The following is a 26,178-nucleotide window of genomic DNA, read 5'->3' as shown; positions in this document are numbered from 1 at the left end:
AATTCATATTTCTCACATTTGTTAATCACATCTAGATGCAGTCCAGTATATGTTGGAGGAAGCTCTGCTCCATGTGGTATAGGAACAAATACTTCCCAGAGGTAGGAAATTTGAAATAAATGGTACTTTATCATTCATTCCAAAAGTGATATGCAGCTTTTAAAGATTTTAGTGTCTAGCATCATTTGCATGACAGTGTAATAAATGTGACAAATAATTTTGTTTTATAATGCCTGGTGCATTTCTTAGCTAACTTCAATATACAGAAAATTTTAGCACTTCTATTAGATAATTGGAGCTTTTATGCTAGTTTTTGTTTGTTTTATACAAAAAAGATTAGGATTAAGATTAGGGGTAAAAAGATTAGGATCCCAGAGGGTTAGACCATTCGGCATGATTTCTGTCTCTTAGCCTGTTTGCCTAAATGCTGTCTGATCTCATTGTTGTGACTACCATTTCTCCTTTGAGAATAGTTTCTATTTTTTACTAATTGCCTTAAAAACTACTTGAAAAAATAAAGAAGTCTGAACATCTATAAATCTTTTTCCCATACTGAATTTAAATTTTAGCAGGTAGTACATATACCTTACGTCTTCTGTAGTTGTTACCATTGATTTTTTTCTGATTTAATTCAAAAGCCAAAGAATAGAACCATAATCGTATGTAAAAGCGTTGGGCATTGACAGACTTTAAACTTAGAGGATTTTAAGGTCCTGGAAAAGGTGCTGTAAGTGGAATCTCACTTTCTCATAGCAACGGTATTACAATAAGGGGGTTACACATTCCTGATCAAAGGCTTACTATTCAACTTTGAAATGACTGCAAAGATTGTATTTAATCAACAATAAAAATATATTTGCAAAGTATAAAGTTTTCTATAGCAAACAGTTAATCAGCATCATATCAACCAGTCACCGAAAACTGTACAAAATATGATATAGTATCATGATCTACCAAGTTCTTATCTTTTTAATTCCTGCCTTATTTTTAATGCAACAGATCATTGCATCTGATGATGAAACTTTTTCACCAGTCATGGAATTAGAAAGTGGGCGCCTATGGGTCAGTTTGAATGAATATCCTTGACAAGATTTTGGGCACTTGGTGGCCTTTTTTTTTTTTTAAACATTTTTATGGCCCTTTTCTCATAGCAGCCTTAGTTTTTGGAGTTTGCTACCTAGCAAAATTCAAAACATTAAAAAGATGGCTAGTAAGTATCTAAGAAAGAAAACAGTAATCTTAGAGAGTCAGAATGGATTCATCAAGAATAGGTTATATCAGGCTAGCTTCATTTCCTGTTTGACAGGGTTACTGGTAGACCAAAAGTATGCTATATAGTTTGCCTATATGTAATAGAACCAGATATAGTTTGCCCAAATTTTAGCAGAGCATCTGGCAAAGTCTTATGCTGTCTTTTTGAACATCACTTCCTAACAGAGCTATCTAAAAGTGGAATGAGTTAATATATAGAAGGTAGCAGATTTTCTTTCACTGTAAGTTTTCAAGAGAAGGCTGGATAATTACTCATTAGGAACGTTGCTGAAGGGATTTTTGTTATGTACAGATTGGACCAAGAACACATCTGAGTTTTACAGAGATCAAATTTTTAGTCTTTCTATGTTTGAAAGATTTCTTGCTTTCTTGAGCTGTTAATTCACCAATAATAAAAGCCTCAGCTTACACCATAATTTTAAAATTCATGAACTAATATATATGTTCACTGAATTTTCCATTCTTTGATCATTGTTAATGCTTCACAATGTCCAAAAAAAATCCCAACAAACCACAAATTCATACTAAGTTTGATCTCAGCACAAAATTATGAGTCTTTTCATCCCAGCCACAACTTAGCATCCCTCCCTTGCCTCTCATGCTACCAGCAACAAGGCTGCACTAGCCAAGGACCCAGCATGTGGCTAGGGGTTTGCAACAAAACCTAGCCCCAGACCCTACTCCCCGCACTTTTTTCAGTGCTATGGAAATCCTGTTTTTCAGATTGTGGAAATTTGCTAGTGCAGTTTCAAATAGCAAGCATAGCAGGTGGCAGCCCACCAGGAGCAAATACTTTCTGGGGACTAGAACCTGATAGCATCAGCACTGCAAAGCTCTAAATTACTGGTGCCTGGGTGGACAACCCCATAGCATGAGCATGGCTGCTCCCTGAGCCAGGCCAAACAACTGAGGAACAGAGGGAGTGGGACAGACAGTCAGAACAGGCTATCATTGGTGGTAGGGGAGTGGCATCCAGGTAGGGCCAGTTTTCATCACTCAGAAGTCATTTCATGCAGAGCCCTGGGGTGATGAACCATGCCCAATGTGGGAGTATGCTGAGACACTTTGAGATGCAGCCCCCAAGGAAACTGGTATCAGAGGGAACAAGTCAGAATGAATAGGAGAAAATTAGGGGGAAAAAATTGAAGCTACCAAAGATCTCAGGAAGAAGACCCAAAGATTCTGAACATAAGCAGATAAATCAATAAAAAAACAACAGAAGGAAATTAACAGCAGAAAGCAATGTGGCCTCTAGATGTAGTAAATGAGTTCAGGTGTCTGTGAATAAATACTACAAAACAAAGGGTAATGATCCAACACTTGATAAAAAAAAGGACCCCGTGAAACGTGAGGAGAACATAGAACCACAATACGCTGTTCCTTAGTGATTCGAAAGAGAAATGAGAATTATGACAGCAGAATTTTGGGCCTGCACAGCAAAAATAATGGGCAATATAGAAAAACTAGAATCTGCACTGGCAAGTCTCACAAAAGAAACAAAAGGGAGAACAATAGATTGGGAATTCACATATACAGAAGTGAAAGTCTAGATGAAAAGAACCAAAAAAAAAAGTTAAAAAAAAAATGTGCTCACTATTCAAGCAAAAACATACTGATCTTAAAGCCAGAATGTCTAGACACAACCCAGGGAGCATAAGTCTCCCAGAAGAACATAACAGGACCATAATGTAGAATAATAGACGAGGACTATCCTGAACTTCTGGATATAGGAAATTAAATAACAATTGAAAGAATTCACGTGATCACCTCCAAGAAAATGCCCAAGGCTGCAAACTCCAGGACACATAGTGGTTAAATTTAACAATTCAATTCAGAAACAAATTCTGCAAGTGATCAGGAGAAATATCTTGAGGTGCAAAAGAAAGGAAATTCAAATAATTCAAGTCTATTGTATTCCACCAGAAAATGTAGGCGAAAGTGGAATAAAGTATTCCAAAGAACAGTAGAGCTAAGGATACAGCCCAGGGTAACTTACCCTGCAAATATGACTTTAAACAAAAATGAAAAGAAGATGGACATTCAATATTAAAGAGTTGTTACAGATACTTTGAGGAGAAAAAAAAAAAGACCTGAAGAGATTATTTAGTTCTGAAATACCCCAAACAACAGAAAGACAGGAGGAGTGAGTACATGCAGCATCCAAGAAGAGTAGCAACAACAGATGCCAGCAGACAAAACAGTAAGAACTTCTTTTTAAATGTACACAAGGAGACAAGAGTGAAGATGGAATTCCTGTGAAGGTTAACACTGAAAAGGTGGGCCCTTGGGCATTTATGGATGGAACCTGGTAATGTCCTCCTGCAGGGGAATCACTGTGGGTAGTTTGTTTTGTCTGTGGGACTGCTTACTATGTGGGAGGATACATGAAAGTGGGGAAGGAGAAGCAGAAAGATATAGAGGAATGTGTGATGTCCCAGGGTCAAATCTAGGACTAGCACTGAGGGGAAGGGAACCCCTATGGTCTCAAAAAAGAGAAGATCCTACAGGGGAGTGGAGGGGTGGGGAAGGATTGAAAAAGGAAGGAAGGAGAAGGACGCCTTGCTTTGATGATGGGAAAAGGTTCCGCTGACGAATGATTAAAGAGAGATGGTCTGTGAAAGAAGATGGGGGGACCTTGTACTGGGTGTGCCATGGGGGATTTGGTGTTTGAAAAGTCCACTTGTCCTACCTCAGGAGAAAGGAAGTTGGAACTTGTAAGGGTGACTGGCACCAGGGAAATCGGAAGAGCATGGATACAGAGAGGAGATTTTGAGGCAAATGGAGGGGGGAAGGTAACCAGGGGAAGGGACTACATAATCAAGAACACAGTAGGGGAGAGTTAGTGTCTTCTCTGACACCTGCAATAAATGACATTTTTCTGGGGGTGAGACACAGTGAAAAGGGGGAACATGGAGCAAGATCTATAAGGTAATGGCAGAAACCTCCAAGAGGGAAAAGCCTAGAATGGATACTTTGGAAGTTTTGATTGCATAAGGAATACAGAGAAAAGACAGAAACTAGACACTTACAGAGGCCATGAATAAGAGTTTAGAGTATCCAGAAAGAAGATGAATAATGAATAGAATAAGAGAACTCCTTTTTTGGAAAGGGTGCAAAAATTTTAAATAAAAAAAACTAATAAACAAGGGTATTTGAAGAGGAGATGAAGGAGGAGTCCACTTGACTGAGAGGAGGGGAAAAAAAGGAACTAATAAGCAAAATCCCAAATGGAAATGGGTAACAAATGCGAGGAAAAGATCAGGGGTGAGGGGAAGAGAGGCAGCCATAACAGGACCACCTTAAAAATATTAAAATGAAGTCATTGAACAAACATAGTATTATGTTTACAGCAGAGGAGGGGAAAATCACAACTTGGGGGGGGACCCTAATATTAGACACAGGAGGAAAATATAATCCTAACTTGTAATTTTAAATGTGAATTTATTAAACGGTCCATTTAAAAATGACAGATTAGCTAAGAAAACACAACCCTACAATCTGTTGCTATATTTAGAAAAGTATATTTAGAAAACAAAGACATACACAAAATAAAACTTAGGGGATGGAAAAAATAATTAACTATGCATCAAGTGAATCCAAAAAAGCAGGCACTGCAATCAGGCACTGCTGTCTGACAAAGCAAATACAAATATACAAAAAATAAACAGGATAAGGAAATTATATTACAGTGAAAGGAACCATAGCCAACAAATCAATATGCTCCAAATTCATAAAGAAAAATATCTGGGCTACAAGAAGACACAAACACTAATGCAGGAGTGGCAGAATACTCAATATTTCTCTCTCAGTTTTGGATAAATAACAAACAAAAAAGAAAACATGGAACTGAACAAATTGCTGGAGAAACTAGAGTTTAAAAACTCATGGTGACCTGAACAGAACCAGGAAAGCATTGTACCTAGCAACAGCCATATTGTACTATGATCGATCAACCATGAGTGACAGCTATTCTCAGCAATGCAGTGATCCAAAACAATTCCAAAGGATTTATGATGAAAAATGCTATCCACCTCCAGAGAAAGAACTGATGGAAACTGAATGCAGATTGAAGCAGACTTTTTTAAACTTTATTTTTCTTGATTGGGGGAAGGGGGTGTATCTGTTTTTTCTTTAGCAACATGGCTAATAAGGAAATATGTTTTGCATGACTACACATGTATAATCTATATCAAATTGCTTGCCTTCTCAAGGAAAGGTTAAGGGAGGGACAGAATTTGGAACTCAATATTTTTTAAAAATGAATGTTAAAAATTGTTTTCACATGTAATCATAAAAAAAATTTAATTTTAAAAATAATAAAAACTTACAGTGTCTTCTAAATGGGACAGCAAAAGAATTTACATATTTCTCAGTACCACATGGAACTTTAGCAAACTGACCATGCACTAAGGCAGAGAGCTATTTCAAACAAATGTAAAAAGGTAGAAATAGTTATCACATTCTTTACCAACCATAATGCAGTAAAGATAGCAATTAGCTCAGGCACTTCAAATAAAATATACAGACCCAAATGGAGATTTAACAATGAAATCCCAAATAATGATTGCGTCGAATAAATAAGAGAAATGGTTACCATGTAAAGAAAATTATAATGATGAAATATCATACCAAAATTTCTAGGATGATGCTAAAGCAGAGAGAAAAATAATACCTAAAAAATACATTAACAAAATAGATAATGAAGATTAATGAACTGAATATGCATTTTTAATTAGCCAAGAAGTAAACCTAAATAGTAATACTAAATCTGGTCCCTTGAAAAGCTCTTTAAATTGGTAAACATTTAGCTAATCTGATTAAAAAGAAGAGAGCAGAAAAATCAAGTCAAAATAGAAATTGAGCAAAGTGAAATCACAGCAAAACCAAAAGAAAAAGAATATTCAGAATATATTATGCATTTATATACTAACAAAACTGAGAACATAAAAGAAATAGGGGAATAATTTCAAACATATAAAGTACCTAAAATTTCCAGAAAGTTAGTAATATTTTAAATAACCGAGTCTCAGAAAAGGAAATAGAGCTAGCTATAAAGGAACTACCCAAGGAAAAACTTCCTGGTCATGATGGAGTTACAGGATGATTCTACCAAACTTTTAGAGAACAGTTAGTACCCATGCTTCTCAAATTATTCTCAAAAATTGAGAAAGAATGCACCCTTCCAAAATCCTTTTATGAAATAAATATAACCCTAACACTTTAAGTGGGAAAACTAAAAGAAATAAAACTATAGGTAGATTTCATTAATGTACATTGACTCAACAACTTTAAATAAAATCCTGTCAAACAGTCCTAGCAGTTTACCCAGACAATCATTCATTATGACCAAATGCAATTTATACAAGGGATTCAAGGATGGTTCAATATTGGGAAAGCAATAAATATAATTAATCATGTTAAATGCCAAAACCACAAGATCATTTAAATAGATGCAAAAAGTCTTTGACAAAGTACATTTTTATGCTAAAAACCCTACAAAGTATAAGTATAGAGAGACCTTGTTTAAATACAATAAAAAACATCTATCTAAAACCAAAAACGAGCATCATATGCAATGGAGATAGACTAGTACCTTTTCCAATAAATACAAGAGTGAAGCAGCATGCCTACTTTCCCCACTGTTTATTATCCCCATTGATAATATAATTCTGAAAATTCTAGCAACAACAATAAGGCAAGAGAAAGGAATTAAAGGCATAAAGATAGATAAAGAGGAGACAAAACTATCCTTGTTTGCTGGTGATATGGTGGCTTACTTGGAAAATCCTAGGGAATCATCACAGATGCTAACTGGGACAACTAATGGCTTCAGCATAATTATAGGCTACAAAATCCTCAAAAATCAACAACATTTCTTATGTAATAATAACCAAACACAAGAAACAATAATAGAAAGAAATAGCTAAATCCTTAGAACTACAAAATGCATAAAATATCTGGGTAATCAGCCTATCAAACCACATAACAGACTTGTATAGATTCAATCACAAAGTGCTCCCTAAAGAAATAAAGAATAAATAGCTGAAATAGTGCTAATGGCTAGGCCATGCCAATATAATAAAAATGACAATACTACCAAAATTAAAAATCCATTTGGAAAAACAAAAGATCTGGAATGCCAAAGGATATGGTGAAAAGAAGGGTTAGAGGGAATAGCACTTTCAGACCTCAGACTATGTTATAAAGCAGCAGTCATCAAAACCAACTGCTCTTGGTTAAAAAATAGATCAGTGGAATAAACTAGACAAGAAGGAAAATCAGAAACAATAGAAAGAACTCAATAACCCAGTATTTGATAAAGTAGAAAACAAATTACATAGGGGGAAGCAACTCCTTATTTTATATATGTGTGTATGTATATATGTGTGTACATATATATATATATATATATACACACATATATGTACTACAAAAAAAATTAGAAGAAAAGCATCATATGTCTCTCACAGTTTTGGGCAACAGTATTCTTAACCAAACAAAAGGTAATTAATTACAAAAGATAGAAATAGTTAACTGATTTAAATTGGAAAGATTCTGTACTGACAACATTAATGTATATAGGATAGGAAGGGAAGTGGTGAATGGGAAAAAATAATCTTTGTATCACATTTCTCTGATAAGGGTTTGGTATCTAAGATATATAAATAATAAATCTATATGAGTAATAGCCATTCCCCAGTAGGTAAGTAGTCAAAGAGCATGAACAAACAGTCCTCAAAAGATGAATTACAAAGTATTCACAACCACATGAAAAAATGCTCCAAATAACTAATTAATAAGAGAAATGCACATCAGAACAATGCTGAAATTTCACTTCACACCCTGTAATTTGGCAAAAATGCTCCCCTCCCCCCCCGAAAACAGACATTCAATGTTGGAGGGGTTGTGGAATGACAATGGGCACATTAATGATAATGGGCATACTAATATATCATTGGTAGAGTTGTGAAATGGTACAACCATTTGGGAAAGCAGTTTAGAATTACACAAATAAAATGACTAAAATGTCCATACCCTTTGAACCAGAGACTCCTGTTCCTTGGACATATACCCCAAGGCAGCCATCAATAACAAGAACGTCCTTGTCTATACTAAAATATTTATAGCGGCACTTTCTGTGACAGCTAAAAATTGAGAACATATTAGATGCCCATCAATTGGGGAATGGATAAACAAATTGTGGTACAAGGATGTAATGGACTATTACCATGCTGTAAGAAATACGGGTGTGATGAATAAGAGAAGTTTGGAAAGGTCTCCATGATCTGATGCAGACTGACGTAAGCAGAGCCAAGAAAATAACATACATTGTAACTAAACAATATAAATGGAAAGAACAGTGACACACCAAAAAAGTAATAAAGCAAATGTAAGAAGTATATAGACCAAGCAGGACTCATTTGAAGAGATATGAGAAGACAATCCCAACCCATCCCTTCGTGGAAGTGGGAGGCCCACAGGTGTTAGATAATTGCACATATTTTCAGACTCATTGTATTGATCAATTGTACTAATTTTTTTCCCCTGGAAAGGGAAGAAGAGATAGATACTTGGGATAGCTATTCCTTTTTATATTTCGTATTTATCTTTTATATAGCTTGTTGTGTGTGTGTGTGTGTGTGTGTGTGTTTGCATATTGTCTCCCAAATTAGATTGTGTGCTCCTTGAGGGCAGGGACTGTCTTTTGCCTCTTTTTATATCCCCAGCACTTAACAGAGTACCTGATACATAGACATTTAATAAATGTTGATCAATTGATAACTATGGTGGTATAAGAAACAGAAGATATCAATAAAATATTTTTTAAAAAGAGGGGTTGTGTTTCATTAGATTTTTTAAATCTATAAATCATTTTTACAAATCATTTTACAAATTAACAAAACATTTTTTAAAAAGAGGGGTTGTGATTCATTAGATCCCAGCTTTTTCCTTTTACCAGTCATCTTAACGGCTTTAGAGACACCATAAAGTGACATTTATTTGTCCCAATCCAGCCTACTCATAGCAATGAGGATAATCTCCTTAAAGAAGAACTCAATAATATACATTAACACTAATTTTATCAGGAGGTGATCGCTATTAGGTTATCCTACCATTTTTTCTATTATTCCATCTAATCTGATTTGGAATCTCCAGGAAAATATTTGCTGCCACCAACATTTATTTTGTTCTTTTTTTGCTCATGAGTAGTTAGTAACCTGTAACTAGTTCCGAATAGGAAATTAGCCTCTTTGCCTAGACATAATCATCCTTCTCCTGCTGAGCACTTCCTCCTCCCTGGCTCACTCACCTCAAATCAAGTTACTCTAGTCAATCTGGCATCTCCTTTGCACTTACAATTATATGGCCATTCACCTATATTAGTGTTTACTTCCATGTCTTCATTGGATCTGTTCTTTGTTTAGTCACAACTCCGAAATATTTATCCAACAAATTTATTAAGCACCTGCTATATTCAAAGAATTCTGCAAGATGCTATGGAAAATACAAAGGTTAGATAAGACAGTTCTTGAAAAGTTACATTCTCATGGATTATCCATCTGTTCAGGATATGAAATACTTACATACATAACCATAGCATGTACCATGTTACGTTATTTTTTAGCTGGTTGATATAGGCAGCAGTAGTAGATGGTTGAAAGGGGAAGAGATGGTATTAGTGTGTCTGAAACTAATGCAGAGACTTCAAGCTAAGTAGAATTTCAGTTAGGCTAATGATTTTTTAAAACTACTTGCAAGGCTGGATTCCATGGACTGGTATTAATTATGATCTAATAGAGTGAATCATAGAAATCACAGCACCAGAATGATTTCTTAACTGCAAGTTGGTTTTATTTTTCTCTGAGGATAGTGTTTGTAGGAAAATGTGGTAGTGTGAATAGATTTGAATAAACTACTATATTTTAAATTAAATTCAAAAGCTGTATTCAACATTATGGTTGAGATTTTACACATACAAAATGTCAGGAAATTCAGAGTTATGGTTCCCACAACAGCTATAATTCAGCCAAATTGCACATATGTATTAAGGCATTAAAGTTAACACTCTGTGCAGCCATGTAATAAAGTACATATGTGAAAGAAGACAAGTTACAGTAGCTTTGGGAACCATAATTTTGCATGTCTTGACTTGTGCATTCAGAATTTCAATTTAACTTTGCACTAATATAATTGTGTTGAATTTTTTTATGCATGAATACATCTTGGTAAATTGCTAACAGTCTGATAAGAGACAGAGAACTCTGCATGAACAGCATGTAAATTTAAAATAGTTTTGCTATGTCTAAGTGAATATTTTTAGATATAAAGTATTATTAAATAAATTTTCAGATTATAAAAAGTATGAAGATTTGAAGTTTAACCCATCTGAGTTTTTGGGTAAACCATGATTTTTAAAATTTTTTAAGGTTTTAAACATTTTTTTAAAAAAGGAATGAGAGTACTAAAATGTCCTTTCTCTATATAATTTAAAATGATTGGATAAATCACATTTTTCTCAGAAAGCATTTAAATTAAATGTTCATGGGGCAGCTAGGTGGTGCAGTGGATAGAGCACCGGCCCTGAAGTCAGGATGACCTGAGTTCAAATCCGGCCTCAGACCAACACTTGACACTTACTAGCTGTGTGACCCTGGGCAAGTCACTTAACCCCAATTGCCTAAAAACTTTTTTTAAAATTAATTAATTAATTAGTTAAATGTTCAAAGCAGGGAATCCAAACTCTTTCTGTACTTGCAATACACTATGATTTGATTGATTATTGCCACAAAGCATCTACTCCTAAAAGTACTATGTGGTTAATACAGTATTTCTTTTTCTTAAGTTAATTAACACTAATTTTGTTTTGAGAATTTCTTGACATCCCCTTGAGATATTGCAAAACCAGAGTTAAAAATAGCTAAGTTTTAGAGTAAATAAGAGAATTTCCACAGGAAAAGAAAATTTTTTTAAGAAAAAAATTTAAGCACTTGAATGCAATTTAATCCTTGAGGTGAAATTCAACAGGATAATCAAGATCCTTACAAACATTCCATGTATTCCCATGAGGAACCACATGTGTATGTAAAGCTTATGATTTCATTTTTCATCTGTGTTTCTTTTCATTAAAGAAGACATTTGGGCAGCAGATTCTTGAAATTTGATTTGGGTTCCAAATTGGAAAATGAAAGAGCATTATTTATGAATGCTAAGAATCAACAAAGTTTCAGAATTTGAAGGGATTTCAGATTTTATTAATATAACCCCTAGCCTGAATGGGACGTTCCTCTAAAATATCCCTGATAAATGATCATTTAATCTCTTTTTAACAATCTCAAATAATGGAGAACTCACTACCATTTAAAGTAGCTCATTCCACATTGAGACAACTCTAATTGTCAGAAAAATTGTCAAAAATTGCCATTTTGGTGGGACCAGTCATTATATTTCTAATTCATTTTACATGTTTTGCCCTTCAAACACTTCAGGAGAGCCAGCTCTTTTTCAGGCTTTTAAACATCTCCAGTTCTTTCATCCAGCCTTCATATAGTTTGGTCTCAATCTCTTTGCCATCCTAATCTCCCACCTTCAATCACACTTCTCACTCTAAGGGTGCCAGTTGGGTCTTGGTGCCTAAGATCAGTTGCTTTTTCTTTTGCCAACCATTTCACACTGATTACATGTATAGAGATTGCAGTCCAGTAAAATCTCCCAGATTTAAAAAAAATAAACTATACTCTGCCTATGCCTCTCCATTGTATAACTCAAATGTCAGACTTCACATTTGTTCCTACTGAATTTCATCTTATTAAATCTGGACCATTGTGCCACAATGCAAGAACTTTTTTGGTGTATATTGTATTAGTCTTCCAAACCTTGAGTTTAACTATAAATTTAATGAGTGTGTCATCTATGCCCTTAGCTGTTGGTAACAATGATAAAGAGATCAGAGCCAAGCACAGATTTCTCTTCAACCTCCACTCAAAAAAAAAAAACCCACTGGCTCACTCTTACCTCCAGGATCAAACTCAGAGCCCTTCTTTGGCATTTAAAGTGAGTGCTTCACAACCTAGTCCTGTAATGCCTTTCCTGCCTTCTTACGCTTCCCTCCCCTCCACACATTCTGTGATCTAGCCACACTGGTCTGCTTATTGGTCCTCACAGACAGCGTTCTTATCTTCCATATCTGTGCCTTTGTGTTGAATGTTCCTGTGCCTAGAATGCTCTCCCTCCTCACCTCCACCTCTTAATTTCCAGGACTTTCTTCAGTATTCAGCACAAAGCCCACCTCTTTGTAGCAGGCTTTCCTCCCCTCCCCACTACTAATTCCTTTCCCTCCAAGATTACCTGGTATCTATTCTATGTGTACCTTGTAATATAATTTTCATGTTTGTCTCTGTCCCCCTGCCCCCCCCATCAGAATGTAAGTTCCTTGATGGCAAGAACAGTTTCTTTGTATCCCTCGATTTTAGCATAGTACCTCGCACAGAGTAAGCCACAAAATGCTTATTAATTGACTGGCTGACAAGTTGGAGTCACTGACTACTCACTGGGCACAGTCATTCAACCAATTCCAAATCTATCTAACTGTTCCAACATTCAGCTTTTATCTCTCCATCATGACTGCAAGGAAAACAAGAGACACTTTTGTCATATACTTTGCAAAACTCTAGGATTCTCTTTACCTACCAGTCCAGGAACCCTGTCAAAAATATCCAGCTTGATTTGTTCTTGATTAAAACCAGGAAACCTCTCAGTAGTCATGACCCTTTCTAAATGCCCACAGGTTCTCCCTTTAACAAAAACAAAAGAATCAAGAATCAAAGTCAAGCTCACCAGTCTATAGTTTGAATATCCACTACCTCCTGGAAGCTGGAAAAGTTAATGAGATCCAGTGCTACACTTAAAGAGGCATAGCTTCAAGGAGTAGGGAAGTGATATTCCGACTGTACTCTCTTCCAGTTAGACGTTATCTCAAATACCATTTTTAGTTCACGTTTTAGAAAGGACGGATAAACTAGAGAGTATCCATAGAAGAGAAACTAGGGTAGTAAAAGGCCTAGAATCCGTCATGCGAAGTTTGCTTTAAGGAAATGGAGGTGTTTGGTCTAGAGAAGAGAAGGCAGGTTTGTAATGGCTGACTTCAAGTATTTGAAGGGCTATCACTTAAAATAGGAATTTGACTTAATCTCTTTAGCCATAGAAGGTAAAACTAGTGACCGTGAGTGGGGGTCAAAAAAAGGCAAATTTACATTTGGTGTAAGGAAATGTTTCCTAACAACTTGAGCTGTCCAAAAGTGGAATGAACTGCGTTTGCTAGAAGGCATCTTGTTAGAGGACCTCAGGGCACTATTGGCTGGCTACCCCAGGATCCATTTACTCAAACAATTCCAAATCAACACAAAGTTGAAAGAACACTTGCTGGATGTATTACACAGGGAATTTTTTTCAGGGATGGGTTGTATTAGATGTCTACTGAGGTTTTTTCCAATTCTGAAATTCTGTGAAGTTTATTTAGTTCTACAGAAGATTTGGGGAATATTTCTGGTAGAAATTAGAAAGGCAGAAGGAATAATATGAGCAGTATTAGTAACAGAGTTTTAACATGGTAGATAGGGTATCAGAGTAAAACTTGAAGTCTGAAAAGATCTGTGTTCAAAGCCAGCTTGCAGTACTTATGACTATGGGTACATCACTTAACCCTATTTTATTTATTTGAAAAATGGAGCTAATAATATGTAGTAGTATCTACATTACAAAATTGTTTTGAGAATCAAATTAAATAAGTTAAGTTAAACTTAAGTAAACTTTAAAGTACATTTCAATTAAGAATATCTATTATTACTACTAAATAAGTATCCTTATGTAACTATTTGCCAGTTATAAGTCACATCCTACCATCTCTAACATTTTAATGAATCTATGATCTTTTTGACTAGAACGTGTGACCAATTGCGGTGTACAGCCTGTGATTTCCGTGTATTAAGCTTTGATGACTATAAGTGGGATAAATCCTGTGATTATCTGTTTTTCAGGTATGTTCCAAAAAGTCTCAAATTAATGCCATCTTTGAAAAATTTGTCCACAATAGTTTGCTATTTCTCATTCTGCTTTACAATCTCTTTTCAGTAATAAAGTGAACAAGTTCAGCATTTAGTGTCTTTCTAGACATAAGACATATCCGAGTGCCTTTTTGTTTCTTCATGGGAATCTTGCTATAACACTGTTTACTGTAGAGTGGTATGTACTATGTGGCACTTTGTCTTGATCCTCATCCTAGGGAGTTTGGTTACTTAGGTACGAAGTGAACTTTAAAATAAGTAAATCTCATCTATCAGGCATATGACCCTAAAAATAACTTTATAGCAACAATTCAGTATACCATACCTTTGAATTCCCTCCAACTACCTGTTAAGCTTAATACAATAAACCCTCCAGAACTATAGAGATTTAAAAACTTTTCCCACCATATGGCTTCTTCCCTTAGCCTTAATATAATTCTTTAAACTAACATAAGCCTAAAGTTTGTGCAAGGTTGTTTTAGTCTAATAATGAATTGCTGGGTTGTAGCCACTGGCCTTTTGGCTTTTAATCAGTCAATCAGGAAACATTTATTAAGTGCCTGCTATATGCCAGGCACTGTGCATAATAGTAGACTCACTTAGAAAACATTCAAAAAAAGGCAAGCACATAGGAGCTTGTATGCCTGGGCAGTAGTACTCAGTTATGTAAATTCCAAATATAAGGCCAGTTTTGAACATCTGTACAATCCCACTGTGTAGCAACATTATCATGAGAATAAAGAAGGAAGACATTCTCTTATCCAAGACCCATTGTCATCACATACGTATGTGAGGGCCATACTCACATCCTCACATAAATCTACAGAAAGTTTCTCTCCAATAGTATCCCTGAAACTTAGTGAGATATAACTCTTGACTGTAATAGGGCAGTGGAAGGATATGCTTTGTTCAAGAGAAACATTAAATAGAAGGAAGGTAATTTAGGAATATTGTACATCAAGAAAATATTCACAAGTGTGGAAGTTCCCAGAATTAAGGGAAGAGGGAGGCATGATACAGCATTTGGGTGAGGATCAAAAGAGAAGAAATAGAGCAAATTGGTGCTGGAAATGTACCATCTGGAGCAATTAGATGACAGAGTCATGAGACAGATCACAAAGCTAGCGTGGAGGCTGAATAAATATAATTATGACTATAGAGGAGGGAGTCAGCAAGTCAGGGGAGGATGTTTAACTATCAGAACAAACATTTACTGGAATTCTCTGTCAGCTAAAAGCAAAACAGATGATACATTTTTTACTTATCTTGCTGATAATTTCATCTTTCAGAAGGTGGAGGAAGCGACAAAATGTACTGCTGTCCTTGACCTGATTCTGACCATTAAAGGAAGAACTGGTTGCTGAACTAGAGATGACAAGACCCTTAGGAGACAGTGACGGGTTTTTGTTAGTGTATATGAGAGATAAAGGAGGGTAAATACTGGTCTTAGTCTGATGTGAATTCTAGACTTAGGGAGTACAGATTTCAGCGAGTTCAGAGATACAGAAGGTTCCATGATCAGAGGCTATAAAAAGGAACTTGGCTCAAGAGGAAGGGAAAGCTTTCCAGAAGAAAATCTTGATGACACCATCACTGCTGATTTTGATAAGGAAGAAATGGCCGAAATGGCTTAAAAGGGATCTTACTGATCAACTCGTATTTTAAAAGAACATGTACAAGAGATGGAAGCAAAGTCAAGTAATTCAGCATGAATACAAATAATCTCAGGAAAGATAAACCCCAGTTTGAGCTAGAGCTTGTGATAAATATTAAAGACAGTAAAAATTATTTTTTTTTTACCAAAAAGGGAGATCAAATAAAAGGAATAGGACCCCCGCTTACAGTATAGGTAGGAAGATGACTATTGATGACAGAGAAGATAGAACTCAATCACGATTTTGCTTTTATTTTCCTTACCATGGAAAATAATCTTTGGACTTGAAAAGACAGAAAAATGGAACAGGAAATTGAAACCCAAGATAAGGAAATAGTAAGAGAGTATTAACTGTCCTTGGTGAGCTCAAGTCACCATGCTTGCATGAAATGTACCATAAAATTGTGGGTATGATTATTGAACTGCTGTCAGTGATCTCTGAGGAAATGTGACGAATGGGCAAGGGCTGTACAACTAGAAACAGACAAATGTCTTGATTTTCAAATGTGAGTGTGGGGGAGTAGACACTTCAGACCGTAGGCTGGTGATTTTTACTAAAATTCCCGGTAAAATTCCAGAATAGATTATTAGAGGGATGATTTCTGAGCACCTGAAAAAGGAATAGGTGATATCTAAGACCCAGTATAAGTTCATTAAGAACAAGTCATAGCAAAATAACCTTATTTCCTTTTATAGAAAGTGTTACTAGATTGATACATTAGACATACTCCGTGAACATAGTATATCTGAATTTCAACAAGACATTAGGCAGAGTTTCTTACAGACATAGTGGAGCTAACGTGAACTAGATGGGTGCATATGGGACTGGTTGACTGGACCTAGCAAGTTTTAATTAATAGATTTATGGCAGCTTGAAAAGAGGTTTCTAGTAAAATGCTCCATTGCTCTGTTCTTAGTTCTGTTCTGGTCAGCATTTTTATCAGTGACTTGAATGAAGGCACAGATGATGTGCTTATCAGATGTCTGAATGGCATGAAGCTAGGAGGGATAATTAGTACATTAGATGAAAGAACTGGAATCCTAAAACATTTTTAGAGACTAAAATGGTAGACCAAAAAATAATAATAAAAAGAAATTTAAAAAGGGTAAATCTGAAGTCCTTCACCTTAATCAGTTGCACAAGTTACAGAATATGACTGGAAACTAGTTCACATGAAAAAGATGGGAGCTTCTAACAAACTTCAGTCTTATTATTAGTCAGCTGTGTGATGTGGCAGCCCAAAGAACTAATGCTTCATTAATAGAATATGGTAGGAGCAGCTAGGTGCCACAGTGGATCGAGCTCTGGCCTTGAAGTCAAGATGACATGAGTTCAAATCCAGTCTCAGACACATGACACCTACTAGCTGTGTGACCCTGGGCAAGTCACTTAACCCCAATTGCCTCACAAAAAAAAAAAAAGATACTATTCCTCTATCAATTAAGTCTAAGATTGTAATAGATTTATGAGGCAGCTAGGTGGCACAGTGGATAGAACTCTGGCCTTGAAGTCAGAAGGACATGAGTTCAAATCCAGTCTCAGACACATGACACTTACTAGCTGTGTGACCCTGGGCAAGTCACTGAACCCCAATTGCCTCACCAAAAAGCAAAAAAACAAAACAAAACAAAAAGAATACTGTGTTCTGAGCAGTGGAGGTAGTATTTCTGCCCTGGTCAGAGCACATGTGAAGGATTGTTTCCAGTTCTGGGCACCATATTTTGGAAGGGATGTAAACAAGCTGGAGTGTATTCAAAGTGAGGTAATCAAAATGGTAGAGACTTGAGTCCATGCCATACACAGATCAGTCGAAGAAACTGAGAATGTTTAATCAGAAGAAGAGAGAGTTACAGGACTAGAAATAGCCACGTCTTGATTTTTAAACAGGAGTAAGGGGGAAGTGTTCAGATATTTGAGAAATTATTATCTGGAAGAAGGACATGTCATGTCCTTGCTTCTAGAGAAGAGAACTAAGAGCAGTGGATGGATATTACAGGAAAATAGGTTTCAGTTCAACATAAGGAAAAACCTTCTCACTATTAGAACTATCAAAAAGTGGAATGCGCTGCATTGGAGTGAGTAGTAAGTGCCCATCACAGCAAGTCTTTAGGAAGAGGCTGGATGACCACTTACTGGAGACGTTATAGATGGGCTTCATGATTTGGGGAGGGATCGCATGCTGAAGTCCCTTCCAGCTCTCAAGTCCTGCGATACTGTGGTTTACACCAGCTCACCCCACAACCCAGAGGTGAGGAAACCTGGCTCATGGAGATTTATGTTAAGCTTTATGTTCATTTTTACTTTACTTATTATACCGAACTCTCTCATTCAGCATCGTATATTAACCTTTACTAAATAATGGGATTTCATGTATACACACACACACACACACACACACACACACATATATACACATATATATGAGAAAGTATTTTATAAAGTATAAAATGCCATGTATATGTGAGCTATAATTGTAAATTGTATTCCACTGGACATGGAGGTAACCTAAGTTCTTGAAAACTCTGCCAATTAAGAGTAAGTTCTATCAGAGTCTACAAGTCCAGCCACAAAATGCATCTCAGAGGGGCTTATCACCAGCAAGTAGGCAGCTAGTCATTACATTTTTTTAAGCCTTTATACATCTACTAAGTTAAGGAAAGGACATGACCTATACCAGCAGAGGGAGTAGCTATCCCACTGAAGTCTTTTGAAGTATTGACATAAAAAGCAAATTATACCATTTCAGTAATTATAATTTATTTTTTAAAAACCTAAAATCCAATAAAATATACTTACCACTAAGACTAAAAGTAAATGTCATTTAATCTTTTTTGATGATCCGTTGGGCCCTTAAAGGTCATGTATTGCCCCAGAATCATAATAAACAACAGGTGTTTACTGTTACAGGTATGTGGAAGGACTGGTCCATATGGTGTTCTGGTTAACAGAAAGCTGAGTAATGCAGGATTTATTATAGCTAAATTAGCATTGAGCACATCCTATTTGCCCAGCATTGTGCTGGATGGTTTGGGGGCTTTAAAAAGAAACAGATACTACTATTGTGCTCCCAATGTATACTACATACTCATTTGAGATATCTGTACAGAAGGCAATTAAAGAATTAGTATGATTAATGTACAGAACTTCTTATAAATGTTTTTCATGTTACCAGGCATATTGGCATTTATACACGACAAGATGCTTTGTAACCATTCATTTTCAGCTACATTGAAGCACTGTAAAGTGAGTTTTGTTTGCCTCTTGAAGAAAAGGCATGAAAAAATAGAGCATGTAAATGACACATGGCTTGTTTTTAAATTGTGTGCTTGTACACACCGACACATGAAGAAATAAGGGACCACTTATGAGTCCACATGTCCTAGTACCTAGAGATTCATCTCAGGGATCAGAAGCACCTAGGTTTGAGTCTTGTCTCTGACACCTTCTACCTGTAAGACCATGAGTAAACTGTTCAACCTCTCAGTGTCCTAGGCAACTCTTAGCAGACCATAAGTTACAGACATACAGATATTTGTATCAGTACAGGAAATTTCCATGCCCAGCATGTCCCACACTGATGAAATCACTGATTCATACTGTCCACCCTACCCCCTAAAAAAAAAGACCCAACTAAAGGATATGCTTCCTTAGGAAGAAATATTTGGGTGATCTTTTTATTGAAGATTGGCAAATTTTGTGTTTTAAAAAAAATTTTGGATTGCCTTTATATCCATTCTTTCTATTTCTTAGCTCTTTACTATTTCAAATACATATTAAACATATTAATGCTTATAAAAATGTTAATTCATGTATATATAGTAAATTGACTAGAGGACATTGTCTTTAATTTAACCATCTTATTTTTCTTCAATCTGATCTAAAATGCCATTTGCTGTACAAAAATACATTTGTCAATGATAATGCCCGTTTGGCCACCAGAGGGCACATTATATTTGTGTGCTACAATGTAGGTAGCAGATGATGTGTGTGATGCTATATATCCTTTTATAGTTTTGATCTGTTTTACTTTTCCCTTTGATATCACTGGGAACTTTACTTTTCTCTGTCACAGGATATTTATGTAGGTATCTCCAGTTTATTATGAAAATCATAACTGATGAGCTCAGATTAAAACACAATAACTTTTAATGCTGTTGGTCATGTGGTAACTTTCTAGGGTGGTCACTAGCATTGATTTAATTATTTTAACCTAATTAAAAGCATTCTAGAACATGCAGCTATGTTGTTAAATAAAAATCATTGTGGCAGGAAGGATTGAAGTCCAGTGTTAGAATCAAGGAGACCTATATTAAAGTCCTTCTTCTGGTATGTTGTAGCTTTGTGACTAAGCAAACCACTTCATATCCCAATGTACCAGACTTTCTAAGACTCTGAATTACAGAGAAGTTGGGGGTTTACATTAGTAGAGGGAATTTATATGCCAGAAGTTCCCCATTCTGCTGAAATCACGCATGCTGACTGTGTGTGTGTGAGTGTGTGTGTGTGTAAGTAGAATGAATAGGCAGATGCCTGATGCACATGAAAAAGTACTATGCCAATTTAATATGTAGAAATACCTGCTTACCTCAAGCTACCCCCAGACCTGCCCTATCTTGTGAAATAATCCCATGATGAGTTCATCCAAAGGAAGATCTGTGGACCCACACTTCTTCCCAGTATCCATCAGCACCAACATTGGTCCTTCTGCACATCCACATGTTCCAGTGGCAGAGGTGCTTTGACACCCTCTTCTGTATCCTGTGGTCCTGCCGATAATGAAATCAGTTAGTCATTTGTCCCTTGTGTCAACATATCCAGCCTTTGAGTAGCAAAGAGAAATAAAAGATTGCCTCACATTCTCAAGGCCATTGAAGGCATAGAGCAAGAAGCAAAACGACAACCTGTATCTGCTTTTGTTGGAGACAGTGGAATGAGGCTTTTGTTTGGGCAATTTTTCTTTTTCTTTTTGTCTTGTTTTTCCTTACATCACCTTTAAAGTTGGGGAATTACAAGTGTTAAAACTTTCTTTTAAAATAATTTTAAATTATAAATTATCATTAGTTATTACCAATATAGAAAATGCCAAACAGGACCATAATGTTAAAAGCTGCCTATTTTACTTCACTTAACTACTTACAGGAACAACATGCCTGAATTCAACAAGTTGAAAGCAAAGATGACAAAGCGGAAAGGGATACGGGCCTATGCTTGCCAGTGTAGTTGGAGAGATGTAGAAGAACTCACGGACCTCCGGACTGATCAGCAACTTCGATGGGTTTGTGGTAAACATAACGAGTGAAGTTTTCTCACCTTCCAGCCAGTTATCATGGAAAGGCCAGCTTTCATGAGAGCAGACTCTGGGATGATTTTATGATGAAACAAGGAAGACAGCTGTCATCATTTGTGTCTCTTAGCCAAAGAGGGTGGAATTATTTGAGTAAATTTTACAGATTTCCAAAGTCCAGTGGGCTAGGAAAGATAATCAGGCTTTAATATTTCAGAATCATTCTTTTCTCCTTACTAATATGTGTGAATATTGCCTATTACAAGCAAAGTCACAAGTTAAACTCTCCCCATTTCTTGAAACCCTGATGTTTGCCCTCCTCTCTGTCTCTTTTTAGGCCACAGGATGTTCTTTCACCATCGAGTATTGTAAAGTCACACACACACACACATATATATATTTCCCCTGATTACATGTTAAAACCATTTTTTAACATGTGGGCTTTTTTTTCAAGTTTTGAGTTTCATAGTAATATAAACAAGTGGCATCTAATGTAAATATTGTTGAAATGTTGACCATTGCCACAAAAAGTCCCTCGTTCTAAACCATGTGTGTATTGGTATCTTCCATATCTGTCCAATCTTGTGTTGCCAAAGACCATAAGAAGTTGTAGCAGAAACCTGACTGTGATCTTGTACCTAGTTGATGTTTTCTCATCCCTCTAGAGGCATTTTACAGAATTCTCAAATAGGTTTACCCATTTTTGATATTTTGGTAACCTCATCCTGGTCGCTTTCACACTCTCCATTTATATCAGAAAAACATCTTTTGATGGGCCATTTTACTTGTACATACTTGTTTCAGTGTGAGAATTTTTGGGGAATCAAAACTATAAATATTCATCAAAAACATATACACATAGTATATAAATGCAATAATGGTATATGGATGCCATTGGTTTTTTTTTTCTGTTTCCACTACATTAGTGCCTTCAGTACCCAACATATTATTGACATTCAGCAAATGAATTAATAATATCCCAATGTCAGTAAAATAGTTTTGAGTTCTCAAAAGCTTTTTAGTGCTGCACTATTTTATATCTAACATGTGGATAAAGTATTATGTTTATGTATAAATGGATCTTTTATTATAGGTTGTAATCTGATTAAAATGTGACTTTTAGTATCAATATAAAAGAAAATTAAAATTTCTCCAGATCTTAGAAAAAAAGCTAATAGATTTTAAACTGTTTCCAGATGTCCTACTAAAATCCATACTAAATTTTAGAATCTTTTCTATCTTTGCCTAATGTGTATCTTGTCCAAAAAAAAAAGAGCCAGTCACCTTGTTCTGTGCACTCAGACCTTCATCCTGCCTCAATAAAACATCAAATATAAGTTTCACGGTTTGTGTTTATTCACATTTTCTATATTATTCAATATAGTACTGTAAGAGTTAATTTGAAGTACACCTTTTGTTTGTTTGCGTGGGAGAGGGGTGTGCAGTATGCACAATACCTACTTAACTAGCTTAGAAAATTTCAAGTATGTATCAGTTCTCTTAAAAAAAAATTTAATCCAACTCCCTCCCTTTTTTTTTTTTTTTTATAAAAATGAGATAACTGAAGCCCAGAAAAATCAAGGGACTTACCACAGAATAAGGAGTAAGTAGGTGGCAGAACCAGGACCTCCACTGCAGGGCTTCTCATTCAAGCATCCAATGGGCTATGCCACATCGATTTGCTGGCCTAAGCAAGAGCAGGTTAGGAAAATCCCTAGTAAGGAGTCATGGCAGTGCACATGCCATACATACATAGATGTATATAAAACATTTATGTGTATATCAAAGTACTCAATTATGCAAAGGAGGCAAGTACTAATGAAAGAAGGAGCTCTTGTAATGATAGTATTGGCTAGGCCCTGAACACTGATTCCAATGGCCCTGACCCAAAGGTGACAGAGAGTATGAATTCGGATCACCCCATTTCCCTTCCTTAGTGGCCTGGATGACAGAATCCTTGATATCTGTAAAGTAAGGAGGGAAAAGTTGTCTTTGCATGTCATTTCTAACCAGGAAAATCATCATAAAACCTAGCAGTACATTTCAATTGCTGACTTAGCAGCTGGCACTTCTTAAATAAGAATCCTTATCTTCGAGTGTCATGATTTAAATTATGCCAGTAGTGACATCACCCTGTCATGATTTGTTTGATGTGGTGACAACTGTCTGGTCCTTCAGCATCCTTTATAAAAGGGTGCATAACATGCATGTTTAATTAAAGTGAATTAAATTTTAAGAACTTCCTAGCATCCCTTGAAATAATTGGAGACAACCTGAAGTCTAATCAGGGCACCAGCTTTTGGCTGCTGCTGAACTGCCAAGTCAGCAGCGCCCTATGCTTCCCATACATTGTCCCTTGTCCCTGCCTCTTCCTGGTTTGCCTGGACTTCTTAGTGTGGACAGAATTCACACACCAAACCAGGAGGCCACCTCCCTTGGGCTCCAGCAATCTTGGCACCTTGACCATTTAGGCAACCTTTATTCATTCTGTTTCTAGATGAAAGGGGAAAAAAAAAACAACCAAGAACCTCTTTTCTTAGTTTTTCCATACTTTAAGCAGAAGGAACTCCTTTGCAGCTTTCCCAAGAAATCCAGGTTTATATTTTGGGAGCTGCAAAAATTAGAGAAAAAATGTCTAGTAGCTGTATATCTCCTTGAGTACAAAGTTAATGGGCTATGTGTAATGGGTACGTAATGTTGCTTGACACTTTATTTGTTATTGACAACAGAAGTGCTTGATGTAAAAATAAGGTATAAAAGTTCCTGTTTTCACCCCCATCCATACTCTTAAATCCTTTCCAGCTGCCAGTCCAATAAAGATAATAATATAGGAGCTAATTTGAAGCAGCTTATGTGGGGAGGGTTTAGGGGTAGGGGGGAGGATATAAAGAAGAAGGTTTGTATGGTACCTAGGTCATTGATTTGGAAATTGCAAATACAAGTCAGAGTCAAAAAAAGGGCCCTGAGAGACCAAATCCAACCCCCTTATTTTACAAATAGAGAAACTGACCAGAGAAGTAAACCCCAAGATGTTCATTTCAACAAACATTGAATAGGCATTTGATACGTAAACTGTTAGGTGCTAAGAGATACAGAGGTGAATGTAAGTTGAAGATAGTATTATTCTATTATTATTCAACAGTATTACATAATATTGAATATAAGATCCCACCTGCCCAAGAGTAGATCCCCAGTTGGCTTGCCTCTCTATTCCACCTTTTTCTTCTACCTAGGTTGAAATATACCCAGTCATTCCACTAGATTTGACAATTAAAATGATGACATTTTCTTCAGGAAGCCATTTAAAAGTACATGGTGTAGGAGAGGAAGAACAGTAGAAAACCTAGACTCAGCCTTCTCCTTGTAGCCCACATGGACTATTATAAGCCCACATTAACATGAATTTGTTTATTAATTTAGCTGTCACTTTGGTAAACAGAAAACTCGAAGGGAGAGCTACTGACATAGGGACAGAGACAGAACAAAGGATCGACATTTTTTTTTTTTACTAGGGAGGTGAGATGGCCGGAGAGGTCAAAAGCATGAGAGTACAGACACCTATGATCACTGGGAAAGCTAGCTCTGACCACTTCACAGTTTGTCCAAGGCCAACATGAAAATTAAAGCATCAAGGAAACAAAGGCATTTTAGGAATTCTTCTTTATACCAATATTTATAAGACACTAATTATATAGAAAGATTAATCACTGGATTGGCAATCAGGACGCCTGGATTCTAGTGCCAACTCTGCCATTGACTATCTCTGCGACCTCAGGGAAGACCTGTTTTAATGCTTAAAATACATTTTCCTATAGAAACAAAGTTATAAAGGCTGGGTAAATTCCCAGGTTAGCTCACAGAACCTAGCCAACATACATGTAGCTGAAATACTGTACATGTGCCGTGAAAAGTAATAGAAACAATGATGTTACAATAAGAAAATGAAAAAATTTTTTAATGATTTTAAAAAGTTAAATGCTAGTGTTTGAGGAAAAGCACAGTTAATTGGAGGAGGAGGAAGAAGAAGAGGAGGAGGAGACAGCAGAAAACCTTTTGTGTAGATTCTGAAGGAGCAAAAGTATTGGTGAGAAGCCTACCTCCGAAAGGATTTCAAGGATCTTTCAAAGACTTTGGACATGTATAGTACTGATTCTGTAGCAGGTCTAATTTCATGCAAAGGAAAAAAAATCTTTAAAATTTTCCTTTTCTTCCTACAGATCTATCACATAACAGCCATGATTAAGGTAATTTTTAAAAATCTCATAAATGGAAAGGTAGGGGTAGGGGGAGATGAAGGATTGAGATTTTCCTAAAATAACTAAATAATAGTTATAAGCAAGAGAAATGGATATTGCAGAGATGTGAAATTGTATCGTCTACAAAGAATGAAAATACAGTTTATAAAAGGGGAGGGGGAGGAGGGAATACAGTTTATGTATATGATCCCTGTGAAGAAGAAATGAACAGATCCCTCTGTTGGCCACCAGGGGGCAGAATCAGTTTAGGCTTTTTCTCTGGTCCTCCGTTTCTTCATCTGTAAACTGAAAATTGGCTTAGATGATTTATTTCTAGCTCTAAAGTTTTTTTTATTAGATTCTTTGATTTGACAATTATGAAGATTTCACCATTCTCAGATGCTTGTGTTTCACTCTGGATTCAGAATTAGGGAAGCGGAAGGAGGACACAGAGAGAAGGGGTATAGAGCTTCCCTTTCTTACCTAAAACTGCTGCTGGAAACTTGCCTTTCTCCTCAACCTTGAAGTCCCTGGAAAAGTCTCTCCCCATCTCACTTTGCCTCAGGGGTAATAGAGGGCAGGACAGAGACCATAGATCATAAATGTGACCAGGATCTCAGACGCTATCTACTCTAACCCCCTCATTATGTGGATGAGAAAATGAGGCCCAA

General features: G+C 36.2%; 1 protein-coding gene across 1 annotated transcript in view; it reads left to right on the top strand.

The window, feature by feature from the left end:
- Positions 1-22,613, top strand: part of CUNH8orf37 (chromosome unknown C8orf37 homolog) — a 31,394-nt gene extending 8,781 nt beyond the window's left edge. The window contains exons 4-6 of the mRNA XM_027849930.1: positions 36-101; positions 14,211-14,306; positions 21,128-22,613. Coding sequence (XP_027705731.1) covers positions 36-101; positions 14,211-14,306; positions 21,128-21,287 — 322 coding nt within the window. The 3' untranslated portion in view covers positions 21,288-22,613. The remainder of the gene's footprint in view (positions 1-35; positions 102-14,210; positions 14,307-21,127) is intronic.
- The last annotated feature ends 3,565 nt before the right edge of the window (positions 22,614-26,178 follow it).

The sequence above is a fragment of the Vombatus ursinus genome, unplaced genomic scaffold (assembly GCF_900497805.2).
Source record: "Vombatus ursinus unplaced genomic scaffold, bare-nosed wombat genome assembly UNPS02008961.1, whole genome shotgun sequence".
Classification (NCBI taxonomy): domain Eukaryota; kingdom Metazoa; phylum Chordata; class Mammalia; order Diprotodontia; family Vombatidae; genus Vombatus; species Vombatus ursinus.
This window is presented reverse-complemented; position numbering and strand designations above follow the sequence as displayed.